The sequence below is a fragment of the Eretmochelys imbricata genome, chromosome 7 (assembly GCF_965152235.1).
Source record: "Eretmochelys imbricata isolate rEreImb1 chromosome 7, rEreImb1.hap1, whole genome shotgun sequence".
NCBI classification, from domain to species: Eukaryota; Metazoa; Chordata; order Testudines; family Cheloniidae; genus Eretmochelys; species Eretmochelys imbricata.
The window spans coordinates 111,392,116-111,412,811 of NC_135578.1; the positions used below are offsets into that span (position 1 = coordinate 111,392,116).

At 39.6% G+C, this 20,696-nt stretch overlaps 1 protein-coding gene across 1 annotated transcript in view; it reads left to right on the top strand.

Annotated features, from left to right (window-relative positions):
- Positions 1-333: 333 nt before the first annotated feature.
- GFRA1 (GDNF family receptor alpha 1) overlaps positions 334-20,696 on the top strand; it is a 194,848-nt gene continuing 174,485 nt past the window's right edge. The window contains exons 1-3 of the mRNA XM_077822013.1: positions 334-373; positions 1,381-1,683; positions 3,256-3,339. Coding sequence (XP_077678139.1) covers positions 334-373; positions 1,381-1,683; positions 3,256-3,339 — 427 coding nt within the window. The remainder of the gene's footprint in view (positions 374-1,380; positions 1,684-3,255; positions 3,340-20,696) is intronic.

Here is a 20,696-nt window from a genome sequence, read left to right on the forward strand (position 1 = left end):
AAAAAGCGCTGCCCACCCAAGGAAGCAACCGAATCTCCTTCTCTGCCTCTGTCTGGCTCACACGCACCGCGTGAGTGTCTCGCTCTCTCCTTGAAGCGACTGCTTGTGTTTTCAGGTTGCTCGGACCTGAAATCTAAGCGAATAATCTCAGCGTTCGCGTAGCTGCTGGTGCTGGTGATGTTATTGGTGAAGAGGAGGCGAGGGGGGTTTCTTTCCATTCAATGGGTCTGAAATCAGAGTCTCTGGACCGCCGTTGTTTTGGAATATCTACATGCTGAGCCTCTTTGGGGTGGCACATCAGCTCATCGGGGTGCACCATCCGAAGAGAACAAGATGTTTCTTGCTACCTTATACTTCGTTTTACCCTTAATGGGTAAGTTGCCGGCGTTTACATTCGCTCTCTTTACAGGGCTTCGTAACGCAGAAGGTTGCGTTTATGAGATCCGATGTCTGAGGTCTGGTTTAAGGTGAACGGGGAAGTTGCCAGTAGTTTTGACGGATTTGAATGAGCACAGATCACATTTAAAGAGCTCTGAGATTTAGCTATTGCCTGGATAGCCCGTTATTAAATTGGGCTCTAGTAAGTTAGAGGAAAACTTTTCAATAGTCGCTTTCCATCTTAATAACACTGTGGGGTGGAGGTGTCATCAGTGAGAAGAATGATTGATTGCATCGCTTACCTGAACGTGCCTCCCTGCCTGGTTGCAGATATTGTAACAATACATGTTTACTCTGTGTGCGTAGTGAGGAAGGGAAGGATTTTACTGGCGTTGGGGAGTGGAGAAGGGTGGCTCATATCATTCGCTGTTTCCTTCTGCAAAAAAGGATCCGACGTGTCGAGAAATGTGGGAACTGGGGGGGGGGGGGAATATAACAAGCAGCCTTTAAAAAGTGACTTCAGTAAAAAGAGCCAGTATCAGTCGGCTAGGAGACTTCTCCGCTCTCGGTTCCTCATGAATGTAATTGAAATCCCAGCAAAACCCTTATGGGAAGCCAGGGCAGATATTTAACCCCTCCATGGAACATAGGGAGGGAAGGGTTATTAATTAAATGAAGGCTGATGTAAGGAACAGTGAATATTTTACCATGCACATTAACCCTCTGTCTTCTCTGCGGACTTTCCGTAAAGAGATTTGAAGGCGAGCCATCCCCTTGAAACCTCATTTATCTTCCCAAACATTCAGAACAAAGCTCCTGGCTTGGCCGCGGGCTGAGTCAGCTAGGGAGCGGCTGCCTTTGGAAAGGGGTCGTGCGTTCATTTTGTAGGGCGGTGGGTTGCTCTCCCCAGGTTGGGCTGGCACGGAGCCCAGTGTCTCAAAACGAGTTTGGGTTTTTTTTGTTTGTTTGTTTTTGTTGGGTTTTGTCTCTCTCTCTCTCTAGACGTACTTTTGTCCGCAGAAGTGAGCGGGCTGCCTGGCGGGGACCGCCTGGACTGCGTGCGAGCCAGCGATCAGTGTCTCAAGGAGCAGAGCTGCAGTACTAAATACAGGACACTGAGGCAGTGTGTAGCCGGCAAAGAGAGCAACTTCAGCCGGGCGACCGGCCTGGAGGCGAAAGACGAGTGCAAAAGCGCCATGGAGGCGCTCAAGCAGAAATCTCTTTACAACTGCCGCTGCAAGAGGGGCATGAAGAAGGAGAAAAACTGCCTGCGCATTTACTGGAGCATGTACCAAAGCTTACAGGGTACGTTGCGAAACCCAGAAACAGCCCACTCCCCAAAGGCAGGGTGGTTTCCCAGCCCCTCTCAGCCGCAGCTAGCCACAACCGCGGAGACTAAACGGAGGGCCTGACCTCATAATTCACATTGTGCTCTTCAGCTGAAAAACTGAGGATCTTTCATCCGACTCAGGAACAGCTGCTGCTGCAGCCTCCCGTTGTTGGGCAATCCACAATAAGGGTTTCCTCCAGAGGACCCCGGTTGACCTTTCTAAACCAAAGTCAAAAGATTAGGGCATTAGCAAGTGCCAAAGCGCCAGGAACAATCAATCTGTGACTTCGCCCTAACTGAAGAGTTTAAACACTTGTTAACTAGATCTCACTTCACAGGGACGCAGTGGGAAACGAATTAATTAGCTCCTGGGTGTAAGATAAAAGTGTAAATATAAGAAAAGGAAGAACAAGATACAGCTATGTGAAAGCGGATTTGGTACTTTGCATAGCATGCAGAGGAGAGAACAAGAAGCAATGGTCTCAAGTTGCAGTGGGGGAGGTCTAGGTTGGATATTAGGAAACACTATTTTACTAGGAGGGTGGTGAAGCACTGGAATGGGTTACCTAAGGAGGTGGTAGAATCTCCATCCTTAGAGGTTTTTAAGGCCAAGCTTGACAAAGCCTTGGCTGGCATGATTTAGTTGGTGTTGGTCCTGTTTTGAGCAGGGGATTGGACTAGATGACCTCCTGAGGTCTCTTCCAACCCTAATATTCTATGATTCTATGAGAGAGTTGCAAATGGTATGCCAGTGTTAAATGATAGGGTTGACTTTATACCCATTAAAGTCCTTGTCAAGTCTCCCAGTGAGTCTACTTGGAACAGAATCAGGTCCTTAGGTAATATTGCTATGTATCACCCACCTGGATTTTGTATTGCTGAAGAACCCCAAATGCCCTCTGAATTCAGTGGAAGTTTAGGGCCCCATCCTACATGTCTTGTGGGCCAAGTTTGTCTCAAACATCCATTCTGAAGGTGCTTACAGCTTTATATTGCTCCCTGGAAGCCATACAGTATGTATGTATTAGCCAATGAAAATGTCAGGTGGAATATTTTAATGGATTAATATATGTCTCTTTGTTCCAACTTTCATAATAAAGTACATTTACTGGACATTTGCTACATTATAAATCAATTTCCTTCCCAACTGTTTTTTGTTAGAAGCACTTCTGCTCTTTCTCTTCCAATAATGAGTTGATGTAAGAAACTTCCTTTTCCCCTCCCCCCATCTCTTCTCCCTCTGAAGATAGGCAGTACTTGTGATGCCACAGACTGTCTCTTCTGATTTGTGACTTCATTCCATGCTGAAGGAGGGGAGGGAGTTAATGGCAAGAAATGCTTCTTTCTTTCAAGTGTTTCCATCTTCTCCCATGGGGAGAGAAAATAGCATGAGCAATAAATGGGAAGCCCCTTGTAATATTAGAGTAGTTTTCTTTTTAACCCAATCTAATTATTTTGAGAATAAAAACAATGCCATCATGTGAAGTAACAAAACCTCATCCCCAGAATAATGTGTAAAAGAAACCCAAATCTTTTGTTGTCTTTAGGAAATGACTTGCTTGAAGATTCCCCCTATGAACCAGTTAACAGCAGATTATCAGACATATTTAGGCTAGCACCAATCGTATCAGGTAAGCAGATTTAATATTCTTTAAGTGAAACGTGACTACATCACTTCTGTCAAGTTCGGTCTATGTGAGTTTTCTGAGTTTATGGAGTAATCCTCTTCTGTAAGTACAGAGCAATGTGATTGCTTTCTGGATCTGGGAAAGTCAAGATATGGTTACGGTTCCAAAATATTTGGAAAAATACTAAAATTGAAGAGGGTAATTTCCCTCCTCCCTCCCGCCCTTGTTTTAGCACTTGTTTTCAGAAATTGACCAATTTACCTGTAGGTGGCAATCTGATTCCCTGTGTTTGTAATTTACAATACAATGCCTTGTTGGAAATGTGGCTATGTAAATTACCTCCCATTAACATTAAGGGAGATGGTGGGAATGTCATATTATTTTATACCTTTGTGTTTAAAGAAGAAATTTTAGGATTAAGAATTGTCTCTTTTAGTTGGATTAACTGTCTTAGTTTTCAAAGATCCTTTCTTTCATAGCAGTTTTGCTTTTGAAAAAATCTGCTATGTAGTTGCCTTGAGCATTTTCTTGTACCATTCAGACTATACTGTTTGTATTTCCAGACTTAAATATTTTTGGTCCCAAACTAATATAATTTATTGGAACAATGGATTTTAGACAGTGAGATGTGTTACAGAAGAAGTCATTATTCTTGTTTCTAGTTTCCAAAATGTCCTGTAAGAATGAGGTCTGTATAAAATACCTTCAATTATATAGTGATATGATGTCAGCACGATGAATATAGTATCATATATCATAATTTATATACAATGTAAACAGTTAATCTTGCAGCTAACTGCCTTTTTAAGGAAAGCAGCTTTGTTAATCACACTCTGAAAGAGAAAAGGTCGAAGGAACCAGAGCAACAAGAAAGTTGGGGTGATTTTTCAAAAGAGCCTAAGTCCCATTTTCAAAGGTGACTTGGGATAAATAAAATTTTCAGCAGTGCTTAAGTAAGTTAGGAGCCCAAGTCTCATGGGAAGTGACTGGATTTTAGGTTCTTAGGTGCCTAAAGGTCAGAATTTTAAAGATATTTAGGTGCCTAAAGATGCAGATACGTACCTACGCACTTTTGAAAATCCCACTAGGAGTCTAAATTCAGATTTAGGTACCTAAATATATTTAAAATTCTAGCTCTGAGTTACTTTTGAAAATGGTATTAGGTGTCTAAATCACTTAGATGCTTTTAAAAAAAATGCTCTTGGTCTAGAAAGCTAGTAGTAGGAGAGACAGAAGGGACAGGAGACAACAGAGTCCTGCAGGAATCTATTGTCAAAAAATACAAAGCCATTTCATTTTGGTGTTCTGGTAGCAAGCCACCTAAACTCTGTTCTTAAAGTTTATGGTTGATCTACTTAAGACCACTTTTTGGTCTACCTTGAAATTCTTCTGATCTGAATGGAAAAGTCTTTTGTTATAATTTTTCTTTTTTTCAATACATTGTTTCTTTGCCAATGTAGTTTTTAAAAATGTATTAGATTCCTCAGCTGCTCTGCAACAACAAATTATATACACTGTTCCAACAGCTGTAATGATTCCTACAGCCACCATTTATGATCGTGGTGCACAGGCTGAGTCTGAATCCTTGTGTACTTAAAATTCCCATTATCTCCAGTGGAAGTTTTTGGGTGTGCAAGGATTGCAAAATTAGATCCAGAGAAGTAAACAAAATTTGAGTTGCATTGTCTTATATTTCATTACATATAGAGGAAAAATGCCAGTATTTAGTAAATGTTTAAGGAAAAATTAGTAGGAAATATTTGTATTGTTAAGATTGTGATTTCTATTGTATATTATAACTTTTTGAAGCCTTATATAACTTTTTTCATGTCTGCATTTAACCAAGGTAGCAGAATTTATACAGGATTCCCAGATCTTGATTGTTTTCTTTTTTTCTGATTTGTATTAGCAGAATTGCCTGTAGGCAAGGTTTTCATATCTCGTCTTCTGCCAAACCTGGTCAGTTTTTATGTGAAATATAATTAGGTTCATATTCACCCTCATCAGGTTTATGTGGCTATCAATTGAAGGCAGAAGTTTGGCTCCATAGCTTTTATAACTTATTTTTGTATATAAATGCATATGCTTTTTACTAAGTGTACAGTCCAGAACAAGCTTTTTAGTCACTTATCAGAAACAATTATTATGACTTTCTACATTATTTCTATTTTACAAGACATGGACAATAAACAAAAGTTTGACTGAAAATGAATGGTCCATACACTTCATCCAGCATATGCATGCCTAAGAAATGGAAGTGTGAGATTTTTTTTTAAAGCACTTGCCCTAATTGTCAGTATTAGTCTCATATTACATAACCCAGGAATGATTTTAATTTGTCCATTCTGTATTTTCTTTTCTGTAGGCAATTTCCATAGTGTTTTGTTCTCTAAACCACATGGTGTTGTCAGACAGTTAAAACTTTAAAGTAAAATGAAGAACTTCTTTTAGTAGGGTCTGTTACACTTGGATTAATTACTGTATAAATAATATTCAATCTGAAAAATGTCACTAATGTAAAAACTAAAAAATTCCAATGCTTTTTAGTAATCTATTTATTTGTTTATGGACCCAAAGGGTGTCTCATTGTGATGAAGTCCACGACAACTAAATTTTGCATTTGTACCTCTAATAAACCTGCAAAGAAAGCCTGCATTCTTGAAAAATAAAAAGGGTAAAGTGGAGAAGTGGGCTCAGTGTTAGTTGCAGCTGACTTAAATTATTTTTTTCCCCACAAGTCCCTTCCATAAAAGGAAGCCTATGACACACCATCCTCCTAACTCCAGGCCTGTGACTCTCCTCCCAGGTTAAGGCCAGGACCATCTGACCTTATAGATCCAGACCTCAGATTTGTCAGCCATTGTTGTCACAATGTGAACATGCAACAGAATCTGAGCCTTGGTGCTGGGCTCATGTAGGTTTGTTTTAGTAATCATGTCCAGTTCTGGAGCTTCTCTGTTTCAGTTGTGAAATGCATGCTAAGATTAGGGTGACCACCTGTCCCTAATTGGACGGGACAGACCCGAAATGTACATTTCCAGTCCCGGTCATGGGTTGAATGACTCCGGGTCAGCATTTGTCCTGGATTCCCTGCACGCCTGTATGAGGATCAGGGCAGTGCCAGCCTCTTCCTAATGTGGCGAGGGGAGGGGAGGCACTCAGGTGGGCCTTGCCCCCCCTGCCATGAGGCCTCCATGCTAGGCCAGAAGCCTGGCAGTAGTAAGAGCCATCCAGAGAGCCCAGGCCACTGCGGGGAGCCCTGGACTTTCCACCTGCCCTGGGCAGTGCTCCCCGGGGAATAGGGACATGGGTCGGGGCTGCTCTTGGGCATCCCAGCCTGCTGCCCAGGGCAGATGAAGGGTCCAGGGCTCCGCACAGTGGCCTGAGCCTGGGCGGCTCTTACTGCTACCTGGCTCTGACTTCCAGGCTGGCCAGAGGGTAGGGCCTGGGGGAAGAGGAGGGGTAGGGGGTTGGGCTACTGCATGTGTCTTGGTTTGCATTTTGAAAAGGTGGTTACCCTAGCTAAGACGCAACTTTGTAAATTAGCCTAAGACCTGGGTGCCTTTTTCAGATAATAGCATGTAGTTAATTTAAGGGTTTCATTAAAATTCCTGTTTTTTGGCTAAACCATAACTGCTTTTGAGAGACACCTTTTGGGACATTTATCCCCATTACAACTATAGTGAATATACAATTGATGAGGTTTTTGGAGATTAGCTTTATACTGTTAACCTCCATGCCTCAAGTGTGATCTTTCATTAGTATCTCAAATGTTTAACTTATTTAAAATTCAGTGATTTCATCTTCAACACAGAACAGTTTGGCCTCCAGCATGCAATGACTAGTAACCCACCTCTTAAAATGATATTTGATGTTGTTCCTTACAACTGGAAATATAAACTCTAAAATAAATATTATAATTTTTGTATTCATAAAAGCATAACTACGTATAGTTGAAGAAATATTTACAAAAGAGATGGTTTCTGAAATGCATCATTCACAAAGTAGAGAGCCAATGAAGCAGAACAAAACGCTTAGGGCCATTTCTGTGCAGTGGTGTAAACAAAATACATAGTGGCAAATAGAAGAATATTTAATTCTATTCCTTCAGATGACCTAATGTTATACACACACAACATTAAACTCGACTTGCGAGTTGAATGGTTAATCACAAACTCATTACTTTGTTAATCTTCGTATATCCTTTCTCATTTATGTATTACTTTTGGAAATATATACTGATTTGCTGCACGAGGCACATTCTACAACAGTGGTTCTTAAACCATTCATGGTCCAGGGAGAATTTGCTGGTGGCTTGTGGAGAATTGGTTGGTCACACACTTCTGGCTTCTTATTGTTTCCAGCTGTTAAATCACATTCAAAGATCTCTAAAAATAAATAAATACTTTCCTAATCTTCCTTTTTCATGTAACTGATCGCTGTAGTTACAACATGGATGTTACATAAGTGACAACGTGCATAAGAGCAGGGGTTCTCAAACTTCATTGCACCACGACCCCCTTCTGACAATAAAAATTACTACGTGACCCCAGGAGGGGACACTGAAGCCTGAGCCCACCCAAGCAGGGGGGCCAAAGCCTGAGCTCCACCACCCTGGGTGGGCGAGCCGGTCAAAGCTGAAGCCCAAGGGCTTCAGCCCTGGGCGGGGGGGCATGTAACCTGAGTCCAGCCACCCATGACTGAAAATCTTGGGCTTCAGCTTTGGCCCCAGGCCGCAGCAAGTCTAATGCCATCCCTGGTGACCACATTAAAATGGGGTCGCGACCCACTTTGGGGTCCCAACCACAGTCTGAGAACCGCTGCATTAGGGGGAAGGTGTCCATGAATCAATCTTTTATAAGACATGGGTCACACTGTGCAAAAGTTTGAGAACTTTCTGTTGTAAAAGATGTCTAGAAGTTTGTAATTTGACAAACATGGTGTTTTTAGAATTTATTAGAGTATTTTTTACATAAACTTATAGATTTATAAAAGCGGTATTTAGGAGACAGCACATTATGCTTCAATAAGAATCTTTAAATTCCATATCAGCAGCATAGCATGTAAAGTTTACGTTTGATTTGCAAACTGAATCAGCTGTAAGTACAAATAAATCAAATTATTTTCAGTAAGAGATGGTCTCTAATGTATTAAGAAGCATAAGGTTATAAGAAGTGCTGGAGTTATCACATTAATTATGCACATCAGTGAGATAGTTTAATAATCTCATGTACACTGTAACTGGAGAATGTTTAAGTACACCTCTACCCTGTTAGGGGAAGTTAACCTAGTTAGCATATGTGACTCCATTTTGGGTTTCCTCTCGGCCATTAACTAGAAGCGAGCACATCACGTACCAAGGGAGGATCCTTCAAGGTGGACAGCTGGACAGTTTCAAGATAAGGGAAACAAAGGAGACAAGAACCAGCCGACGTGCCTGAAATAGTTGCTAATTCAGCTTTTTTGCATGGGGAAGGTGGCTGCAGGGGATTGGTAATAGAAAAGAAGAAGGCCTGTTTATTGGTTTAGGCCCCCCCAAGGCACACAGGCAGGATGTTTTGGCAACAGTATATAATCTTTGTGTAACCTGTAATCGGGGTCCCCTTCTGCTTAACAGAGCGGTACCACGCTCAAGCGTAATAAACCTACAAACTTTGAGATACTCTGCAGTCTGTCTTTATTTGGTTGCCTCAGCCTAGAAACGAACTGTACGTGTCCTAACTGAAATAATTTGTAACAACCCTGATATAATGCTGTCCTCGGGAGTCAAAAAATCTTACCGTGTTATAGGTGAAACCACGTTATATCAAACTTGCTTTGATCCACCTGTGCATGGAGCTCCTCCCCCCCCCGCCCCCCGGAGTGCTGCTTTACCGTGTTATATTGGAATTCTTGTTATATCGGGTCGTGTTATATCGGGGTGGAGGTGTATTTTATAGTGGTAGGTTAGATTCTGGCTCTCATTCCCCCGATGCTAGCACAGGGAATCAAACACAGGAGGGACTGGGGTGTTGAGCAGAGAATAAAGAATGGGTTGGTGGCATTCTCCCTCCAATTTCATAGCTTCAGAAGCCCCTTTCTAGATATCGTGTGTGGCTGGGATTCCCAGGTGAGTAGGTCAGTGATGAGAGAGGAGAAAATACACTGCAATACACTTCCCTCAGGACCTGGTGGAATTCCATCCGGAAATCCACATGAGTTAATGCTGCTATGAGCATTAACAGCAATAAAGAGACAAGGTGGGTGAGGTAGTATTTTTTATTGGACCAACTTCCAATGGTGAGAGAGACAAGCTTTGCAGCTACATAGAGCTCTTCTCCAGGTCTGAGAAAGATACTACAGGGGTGTTAAGGGGCCACTTCCCCTTGAATGGTCCCTTAGAATTTTTGCGAACTGCTATTTAGCTGTGACACGCTTAGTGCCTTTCCCTGATCTGAAAAAGAGCTCTTTGCAGCTTGAAAACTTGTCTCTCTCACCAACGGAATTTGGTCCAGTAAAAGAGATTACCTCACCCACCTTTTCTCTCTAATATCCTGGGACCAGTACGGCTTCACACTGCATATATTAACAGCAATAACAGACAGACCCATACTCTTCTTCTCCCCAAGAGAAGAGAGGCTCTTCATATGAATTTCCTGGTGCATTAAACACAAAAGAAAACAAGTTTAAAGCTCAATAGGGTTTCTATATCTCACCCTTTCTCCCTCTGTAAAATCAGGCTTCCCTACCTATAGAGGGGAGAATTGAGAGGAAGTGCCATCAGGTGAACGCCACAGAAAGTTCAGCGTTGGTTTTCCCAAATTTTCACAGTCATGACTGATTTCTTCCTTTTTTTTTTTTTCCCTCTCAACATTTTAATATGTTTGAGTCCATTCTCCCTGACCCCACATTTCTCGGCTGTAATTCTTCTAACAATGTAAGTTAAGTGTATCCATCAAAGGAAGAAGATGCATCTTGTAATTATTGTTTTATACTTTCTCTATGAGACAATCTTCTTTCCTTTTATATAAGCCCTACATTGCCTCTTTCTTCCTTTTTGTCAAAAAAGATAAGTTAGTTTCTGTACCCTAGCCAATGTGACACTTTCTCCTTTTGGATCCTGGTGTATAATAAATTAACGGCTTTTCCTAGTGACTTAATATTGTATGACATACCCAAATCCTCCAGCCTAGGGCCTTTAATCCTGGGTCCATTTCTAAATGTGTGTGTGTGTATATATACATATCACATATTATATACTTTTTTTATTTAACATTACCTGCTCTTTTTGAGAAATCTCTATAAGAATATTTGAGATTCACTGTATTTTAAAAAGAAGTATGTTTATGGTAAATATGTATTTGCTCATATGGTAAATATTAATAAATATGTTTATTGGTTTCTCTTGACAGCTTAAGGTACACCAGTTAACTGTTATCTTTTATACTGTTGCCTTTTTAAAACATTTTAAAAGATGAGGCATTTCATATTAGAGTTACTTTCACCCAGTTTCAGATACAGTGAATCAGTTCTTATTAGGTTAATAGGAGTCTTGCAATTTACTTCAGAGAGGGAACAGGCATAGTACATCATAATATTTTAATTGATTATGTTTCCTATTGTAATTTTTTGGCTTGTGTCCTATTTTTTTGATGTGCAGAGAGGTCTTTTGGGTTTTGAGCACCATAAAAATAAGAATGCATTATTAATTATGATTGTACTTGTCTGATCACAATACATAATTGTATTTTTATGTGTGAGATGATTTTTGTATTAATCAGAGTAATAGTCCCTGAGCCAGTGTGATGTTGGTTACACTGGTATAAATCTGAACTAACTCTTTTGTCTCCAGTGAAGTTTTGTGGCTGTTTTCCCTGTCCAAGTAAAAAGCAGGAATCCATTTTAGTGGCATTTAACAAAGGAAAAACAGTTTAATAAAAAAAGCTAATATAAAAATACACAATGACATTTCGTCTGCACATTCGCTTTGCAGAGACAAGGTTTGGTTCCAGTGAGATTGCAAGGTATCGAGGGTGCATAAATACTACTTGCTGAATTCTACTTCTCCTTTCTGTAATCAGATTGGACCACATACGAAAGAAAATCATGGTGATTGTTGACTCTCTGAAGCTCTTTGAGTTTCCTATTTTGTGTTTTCCCCATAGGATGAATCTGACTCTGATAGGGGAATTAAGTATTCTTCTGAAGTACTGGCCAACATAGGGTCTACTCCTGTTCCCATTGACCTCAGTAGAAGCAGAAGGGGGCTGTCTTTCCCAGTTATTACTCACCCAGTGCTTATGGGGCAGGTAGATTCTTCTCCCTACCAAGAGTCCAGCCTAACAGCTTCATGAACCTAATACACCATAGGAGGTAACGCAAAGGCCATTAATAAGGGGAGGGAACCTCCAGTAACATAGCTGAGAGTCTGTGCAGGTAGACCCAACATCTTTATATATGCTGTGGAGAAATGTTTTGTAGGGACTGCTTTTGTAGGGCCACTAGGGAGACCATTTTGGGAGGGCCAGTTGAGAGACATAAACATAGCCAGAGGTTCTGTGTACAAGGTGGAAATCCTTGCAAAGTGCCACATCCTCTTTTTTCCATACCCAGGTATAGTAGCTGCTTGCTGGCTTCATGGAAGCATTGGGCCTTACTTCAAGGTACAGGGAAAACATCTGTCCCCTTACCACTCCACATAAATCTTCCAAGAAAAGCTTGTTTACTCAGCCTATGTATGGTGGACAAGACATCACTCTAACATGTCAGTCAGTATTCTTTTTTGCCCAGAAGACTATCAGGTACTTTATGATTATAAAATTGACATTTCAATTTAGAAAGTTTCTCTTACTGGTATGTTTTAAATTATACTGGAAAATTCGTACTCTAAATTATTCTTGTCAGCCCAATTCCAACTGAGAATTCTTCGCACGTTTTTTACACTCTCTTTTTTGTTAAGGGCTGGATTCTCTCACTTCTATTCATGTTGAATAGTACCTTCCTCCACAAGTAGTCCCACTGATTTCAACGGGATTATTTGGAGAGTGAGATTGTCAAGGTTCCTCCCCCACTCTGAACGCTAGGGTACAGATGTGGGGACCTGCCTGAAAACCTCCTAAGCTTATCTTTACCAGCTTAGGTCAAAAACTTCCCCAAGGTACAAAATATTCCACCCTTTGTCCTTGGATTGGCCGCTACCACCACCAAACAAATACTGGTTACTGGGGAAGAGCTGTTTGGAAACGTCTTTCCCCCAAATACTTCCCAAAACCTTGCACCCCACTTCCTGGACAAGGTTTGGTAAAAAGCCTCACCAATTTGCCTAGGTGACTACAGACCCAGACCCTTGGATCTTAAGAACAATGAACAATCCTCCCAACACTTGCACCCCCCCGTTTCCTGGGAAATGTTGGATAAAAAGCATCACCAATTTGCATAGGTGACCACAGACCCAAACCCTTGGATCTGAGAACAATGAAAAAGCATTCAGTTTCCTTACAAGAAGACTTTTAATAGAAATAGGAGTAAATAGAAGTAAAGAAATCCTCTCTGTAAAATCAGGATAGTAGATACCTTACAGGGTAATTAGATTAAAAACATAGAGAATCCCTCTAGGCAAAAACTTAAGTTTACAAAAAAGATACACAGACAGAAATAGTTATTCTATTCAGCACAATTCTTTTCTCAGCCATTTAAAGAAATCATAATCTAACACATACCTAGCTAGATTACTTACTAAAAGTTCTAAGACTCCATTCCTGATCTATCCCCAGCAAAGGCAGCATAAAGACAGACAGAGACCCTTTGTTTCTCTCCCTCCTCCCAGCTTTTGAAAGTATCTTGTCTCCTCATTGGTCATTTTGGTCAGGTGCCAGCGAGGTTACCTTTAGCTTCTTAACCCTTTACAGGTGAGAGGAGCTTTCCCTTGGCCAGGAGGGATTTCAAAGGGGTTTACCCTTCCCTTTATATTTATGACAGAGATAGAGGAAGGGAATAGAGAAGTCAGTGAGACAGTCATCCCAAGCTCTCTGTTCGCGGTAGCAATTTTAGATTGGCACAGGGCTTCTAGCAGCGAAGACCTCAGCAAGAAGGATGGTATGGCACAAGGTGTCTGCAGGCTGTGCTCTGTTGTGGGCACAGGCAAGCAACCACTGAAGCCCCAAAAGCAGGCAGTGCTGGTGGTTGTGGACAGGACATGTCAAGTGTGGCAAGGGGAGAGGAGGAATGAGAGAACAAACCACATCTGACAGATTTTAGTCGCATTGTTTAATTGACTACTGTAAAGCACTCAGATAACACAGTGATGAGGGTGGTATAAAAATGAGGGTGCACTGATTAGGCATATTCCTGTGGCAGCCTCCACCACAGGACTACTGTGGTGCCCTGGCAGACTTTATGCTTCGTCCCTTGATGGAACTACAAAGAGAGAATGGGCAATAGGAGCAGCACCCTGGAGTGCTGTAGCTCTGAGTGTCATAGTGAAGTGCAATTTACAGCATGTGTTTCTAGTTCTCAGTCTTTAATGTTAAAATCATTATAAAATTCATTTTAGAGCACTGTTTTTAAATGTGACTCTTAGAAATTATTTTGACAGTACTAGTAGTATCTGTCAGCTGTTGACAGTAAGTTAAAAATTCTGATGTAAAGTGCTTGTGGTTTAATGAAGACAGACAAGAATTCTTATATTGTAAGATGGAACTTATTTGTCATAGGATAAGATAATGTATGTTGGGGATTCATCTCAGTTGAGCTTCAGGAAAGAATGTGGTTACAGTATTTAACTTCAAAAGTATGATCTCAAAAGATTTTGTTTATAAAATAAAGAAATTTGCCAGTGTAAACTTGGTCATATATTTTTACATTAGTATTTTACTGACTTTTAAAAAATACGTATTTTGGCACATTCTATCATTTTCTGTGGATGAAACTCATGCAGTAACTTAAATCATTGCTGCTGACATAGTTAGCTCATTAACAAATTTTGTTATATTTTCTCAATAGTTCTCTAGTTATGACATGTAGTGCATAAAGCAATTTTTACACCTTTCAAGCTGTACAAAGTGTACTCGAACTACAAATGTAACATGAGAGATACATCACACAGTTTAATGGCACAGAGAAAGCTCATCCTATATAGAAATTTGCAGAAATGATGGGTTGTAAAGAGAGTTGGAGATATCAAACAATTTGAATAGAGCCCATAAATAAAGATGAATTTCTGCATTCACTGGCTATATGATTTTATCACTGTCTGGTGTCTGTAAAGTACATTTTTCCATTAAAGTTTTGTCATGCAACTGATGAAGTTCAAAAGTGTTCATGCTTTCACACTCTTCTTTTTAAATTTTATATCATAGGGCCCAGTGCTAAAACTCAGGATGACAAAAACAGAGCTTCTCATTTCTCCTCTCCTCTTCCATCCCAATAGATAATTCCACTATTCTGCCTTTTCCCCAGGTTCACAACTTACATATCATTGTTGATGCCTCTCTCTCCTTTACTCCTCGTATTCAGACTACTGCTAAATTTTGTAATTCTGTCCCTTTTTCCTTTACAAAATATCTAAGGCTTATTCCTTCCTTTCCATCCCTGGTTCCAGATCTCATGTCCATATGTTAGTAAACTCCTTTGACTTCATTAATGTCCTTCTCTCAGGTCTTCCTGACCCTCATCTTGCACCCGTTTGATATGTCCAAAATGCCTCAGCCAAAATTTTCTTTCTTGTGTATGACTCTAAACAGAGGTGATGTATGGGGGGATCATGTGCCCCCCAGATTTTTTGGTTGCTGGGTGGATGACCTGCGGGGCTGGTGTTGCCGCTTGTGCCCCCGAATGTTCCTCTACATCCCTCTGGGGCGTGCTCCATAATTTGAAAACCTCTCTCTGGCAGTCATGTGCCTGCTCCCATGAACCTTTAAATTGTGCTTTCCCTGTGCTATCAACAGTTAGGTGTTGTCTCTGAACATCCCACCTCTATTTTCTGTGACCCTTTGCTGGCTCCACATTCACTCTATCCTTCTTTTTTTTTTTTGTTTTTTTGTTTTTTTGTTTCTTTTCCCTTTCAAGGCTCTGCACAGCTCTGCCATTTCTTTCTTATAACTGGTCCCCCACAACTTTCCTGTTTCTTCTCCTGTGCTGGCCCTGCACCTGGATATCCTTTCTTGTCTGCCAGCCAACCCTCCCTTTCTTCCTTCAAAGCTTTCCTTGACACTGCTGTTTTCAGAACCTTTAAGTGATTCTCTGATTCTCTAGGAGCAGTTTCAAATGTAATTTAAAAAACAAAGCAAATGTGATGTGTACAGTTCTACCCAAGCAATCCCATAACTCATTCCTTCCACACACTCCCTCTTGTGCCTGTCATATGCGTTCTTCTCACACTCTTTGTATATTGCTACTATTCTTCTTTTTTTAAATCAAATCTACAAAAATATGCTAGAGATCTCAAAAACCAAGTGAGGATGCAGCTCCAGCCCCTAAGAGCATACAGTCTAAACTCAGTATGACACCACAATTGAGGGTCATAAACAAACACATGGAGACAAGGGGGAAGAGGACAGAAAATGAAAAGGTACAAACAATAAAGCCATGTGGCTATTCAGGCACATGGCCATCCTGACAACTATTTTTGGTGTTGTCGCCCTTCCTCCATCATTCCTCATACACAAAATGAAGAAGTGAATTTTTGGGACAGATGACAATGTTACATGGAAGGCAGCTGAGTGAATGGATTTCAGGAGTGTGTCTGGTGTTCATATAGGCCTTGATTCTGCAAAGACTTATGTATCTGCTTGACTTTATACACGTGAGTACTCCCATTTGAAGAGTTAAACATCTACCTTAGTATTTGCAGGATTGAGGCATTATAATCTGCCTTTTTGGGGCATGGCCTGTCTTATTCTGTGTCTGTAAAGCACCTAGCCCTTTTGGGTGTTAAATAAATAAAAATGCAATGGATTTAAAATGTATAGATAAAAAAGTACAGTTTGTAGTTAAGTGTTACTCTAGGCACTTGAGTGTCACAGGATTCCAATATATTTTAATAGATTAAAGAGAGGGGGAAACAATTTAGTTATTTGACTTAGTGAGCATAAAGATTATGCATTTGGATGTAGAAAATAAAAAAAATCCAGAAGATGTACAATTATTTATAAAACATAAATATTATAAGTAGCAAACTAGTATTTGCTAACGCCATTTCATCCAGTATGGGGATCTTATTTTCTAGATACATTATCTTGGAAGAATATTTTTAGGAGAGAAGGATAAATTTGAGATTTTTACAATTTTTGCTATTAAAGAAATTTTGAAAGCAAAGTTATGAAAGATTTTATTTGCTGTTTTGCTAGTAATCCCAATGTATTGTTCAAATATAAAGAGATCACCAGTTAGAACTTGCAAATAGATTAGGAATCTATTCTGCAGAGGAATAGCTTGTCATTATCATTTAAAAAGCAGATTAAAATGTCTGTTAATATTGTTTAGTGCAGTATAGGAACACAAGTCTTGGATGTTAATAACAATGGAGATTACTTTATTAAGCAAATTAAAAGCAATTAAATCTGAACCACAAAAGCTTTTGTAAAATAAATACCTGATCAGAAACCCAATCCTGTGGGCTTATTCACATTCCTATTGCGGGACTACTCACAGGCCTAAGTGCTGCAGGATATGAGCCTGACTACAACATCAAATTGTCATTATTATTGATGATCATTTATATGGCCTTGTAAATGTATATGATACTGTACATTAGGATCCAAACAGACAAGTTCTGTCCCCCAAAAGACCTACTATTTGCCCACACTAGTGAAAATAAAACATGACAGAAGAGCAGAAAGTGTCCCTATTATAAAAAATTCTATTATAAATTGATAAATCTACTTGTCAAATTCTTTAAAGGTCTGCATAGGTAAGGGCTGCACGTATTATTCCCTCATGAAAATTATGGGGGTTTATACATAAATTCATATAGATGGAAAAAATGTGTCACTTCTTTCACTGACAGTCACTTCACTTAATTTTAGTTTTCCAAAGAGTGAAAAGAAGACTGGAAAACTTGCAGTGTTCTAATGATGCTTAAGACCTGATGAAGTAAGCTACTTTGATATTTTGAGAGGTCAAATTGTGTGTGTTTCTAAGCAAGCATTCCCCAAGGCTGATGATGAATGAGATGTCTCTTCCTGTTTTCAAATTTCCCACCTTCACAGCAGAAAATTAAAGGGGACTCTGCAAAGAAGCCCAGCATGTTAAAATGCACTTAATCTTGTCTATAATTTGGTGTTAAAACTGTTGGAGGCTTGGGTCTTTTGCTCAATTTTAAAAAGCAGTCTAGGTTTGACAGCCTTGCAGTGCAATTAGTAGGTGAAGATCTACATACAATTATGCCTAGGCAGAAGGAAAAACAATGTTTTCAAAATGTAGGAAATGTGGACTAATTGTAATTCTGATTTGGGGAGTCATTTAGCTTTTGGTCCTGTTATTTAGTCCCTTTCTACTATAAACAAAATATAGCTTTATTTCCAATCCACCATGACCTTAAGTCTTGGAACACTACAAAAACAACAGCTGTGAGAAGAAGCATAAATGGGAAGAAATGCCTTCTCCTCAGTTCTGTTAACTTATCATTCTAGAATTGTTATAGTTTATTTAATTTGTTTTTTGCGTTTTTAAGGAAGAATGTGGTCAAGAAAAGTCTCTTCTTGACAACCCCGGAAACACTATTAAGCTATTTCTTTATAGAACAGGTATGGCAGAAGCAGAGCTGAGTAAAACTACAGTATTGCCCTGCCAACATGTCTCGTTGCGGACCTTAAGGCACAATCCTTAGGAATGGAAGGGTAGTTCAGTCTCCATGTCTATATGGTTCTTGGCTGCTTTGTTGGGACTGACAACATGGGGACTGATCATAATAGTGACTTCTGAAGCATGGACACCCATCCTCTAAGCAATGATCATCACTGACTGATTCCATGTAGATTACTACACTTCTATATAATGACTATTTTTGGTTACTGCCTACTTTGACTTTATTTGAACCAGTGACTTAGAGGTGAAAGGCTTCATATCTTTCATGATTCTTTGTTCATTTCTTGAGTAATCCAGTGCGATGAACAATGCATAATTCTGTTACATCTTTTTTATTATTTACAAAATGTGTGTTATGTGGTCATTTACATTACAATGGTAACTGTTGTGGGGAAAAGCTGTATGTCACTAATTATGTTCATCTATAATAAATCAGGAGATGTTTACAGTTGTGAAATTGTCAATTTTTGGGTTTCTTTCCATTGCTCTGTGGCAAATTTACAGTATGTAGGTAACTTTCTTTAATGATGATTGGGATTAAGCTTGTAAATTCCCTATGCTATCAATAGGAGAGTATTCCTTTTTCTTTCGTTTATTTTAGATCTTAAACTTGATAGATTATGGTAATACTTCAGAGGAAAATGTCAGGATAAAAATCTTGTATAAATCAACATGTCCAAAGCCAACAAAACAAAAATTAACGATCACTCAACTTTTCCTTGTTTCAGAATTAAATGTGTAGTGTTGCAGCTGTAAGTAGTTACAATTCAGCTTTTTAAAATGAATTTGGGAGATTTAAGCATGTGTATTTAACCCTAGACAGAACAAAACAAAAGTCACATCTGAAAGGTAATCAATAAGTGACTATACCTAGGACAGTGATTTGAGGCAAAAGAAATTGATTTGGTAAATGACAATCTTTTCTCCAAAGCTGTACTCACTGGGATCTTTGGAAAACAATCACACCTTCCTGTAATGCAAGCAGTATGCAATATCTGGCCTTGGTATAGTAAACTTAAGTGAATTAAAATGCTGTCATTTAAAGTAAACCCATTATTTACAAGATACAGAAATAATTTTTTCCACAAATGTATAAAACTGGATAAACAGCATTGTCTCCATTAATAGCTATTTGTGTTAACCAGTCGGAGAACACTTCAATCTCTCTAGTCACGCAATTACAGACATGAAGGTCACTATCTTAAAACAAAAAAACTTCAAATCCAGACTCCAGCGAGAAACTGCTGAATTGGAATTCATTTGCAAATTGGATACTATTAATTTAGGCTTAAATAGAGACTGGGAGTGGCTAAGTCATTATACAAGGTAGCCTATTTCCCCTTGTTTCCCCCCCCTCCCCCCGACGTTCTGGTTAAACTTGGATTTATGCTGGAAATGGCCCACCTTGATTATCATGCACATTGTAGGGAGAGTGGTCACTTTAGATAAGCTATTACCAGCAGGAGAGTGAGTTTGTGTGTGTGTGTTTTGGGGGAGGGGGGGTGAGAAAACCTGGATTTGTGCTGGAAATGGCCCACCTTGATTATCATACACATTGTAAAGAGAGTGGTCACTTTGGATGAGCTATTACCAGCAGGAGAGTGGGGTGGGAGGAGGTATTGTTTCATGGTCTCTGTGTATATAATGTCTTCTGCAGTTTCCACAGTATATAACTTGGTTAGTCTCTAAGGTGCTGCAAGTACTCCTTTTCTTTTTGTGAATACAGACTAACACGGCTGTTACTCTGCAACCTGTCAAATAAATTGGTTAGTCTCTAAGGTGCCACAAGTACTCCTTTTCTTTTAGCAGAAATCTTCTACACTTTCCACAGTATGCATCCAATGAAGTGAGCTGTAGCTCACGAAAGCTTATGCTCAAATAAATTGGTTAGTCTCTAAGGTGCCACAAGTACTCCTTTTCTTTTTGCGAATACAGACTAACACGGCTGTTACTCTGAAACCTGTGTTAACTGAAGGACTCAGGATTGCTTTGTAAGAATCAGAACTGAAGCATGTAGACTGCTTTAAGTGACTAGTTTCAGTCTGTAACCAGAATAAGAAATATCTGTAAATGGGCTTAGAGTTCATCAAAAGGAGCTACTTTAAACATTTCCTATTCTTATAGCTGCCATGGAAAGAATTCTTTGTAACAGATAGCTACAGTATCTGCATAATGGGTTACACTTCTTTTGTGGCAAAAGGTGTCACTGATAGATGAAGGTGACAATTCATAATGTTCCTCACAGTACATGCTGCATCTTGAGCAAGATCAGAGACTCACAGAGCATGTCTTACAGAAAGAAGTGTTGTTACTTATCCTTCTTGGTGATTTTCTACATCTTTAAAGGATTTTTCATATTTAAAATATGTTTTAACTCAAAATTTTGGAATTTGAAATTTATTTTACAAATCATCTGTTCCCTAAATCTTCGCTAATTGCAATGGTCTAATTTTTCATGACAGCTTTGTTGTGAGAGATGCTATTAAACATTGATAATTTCCTTGGTTTAGTTCTAAAAATTCCTATTTTTATTAGGAATCCTTTATGTGAAAGGGAAACTCAGTTGTGTGGTGGGG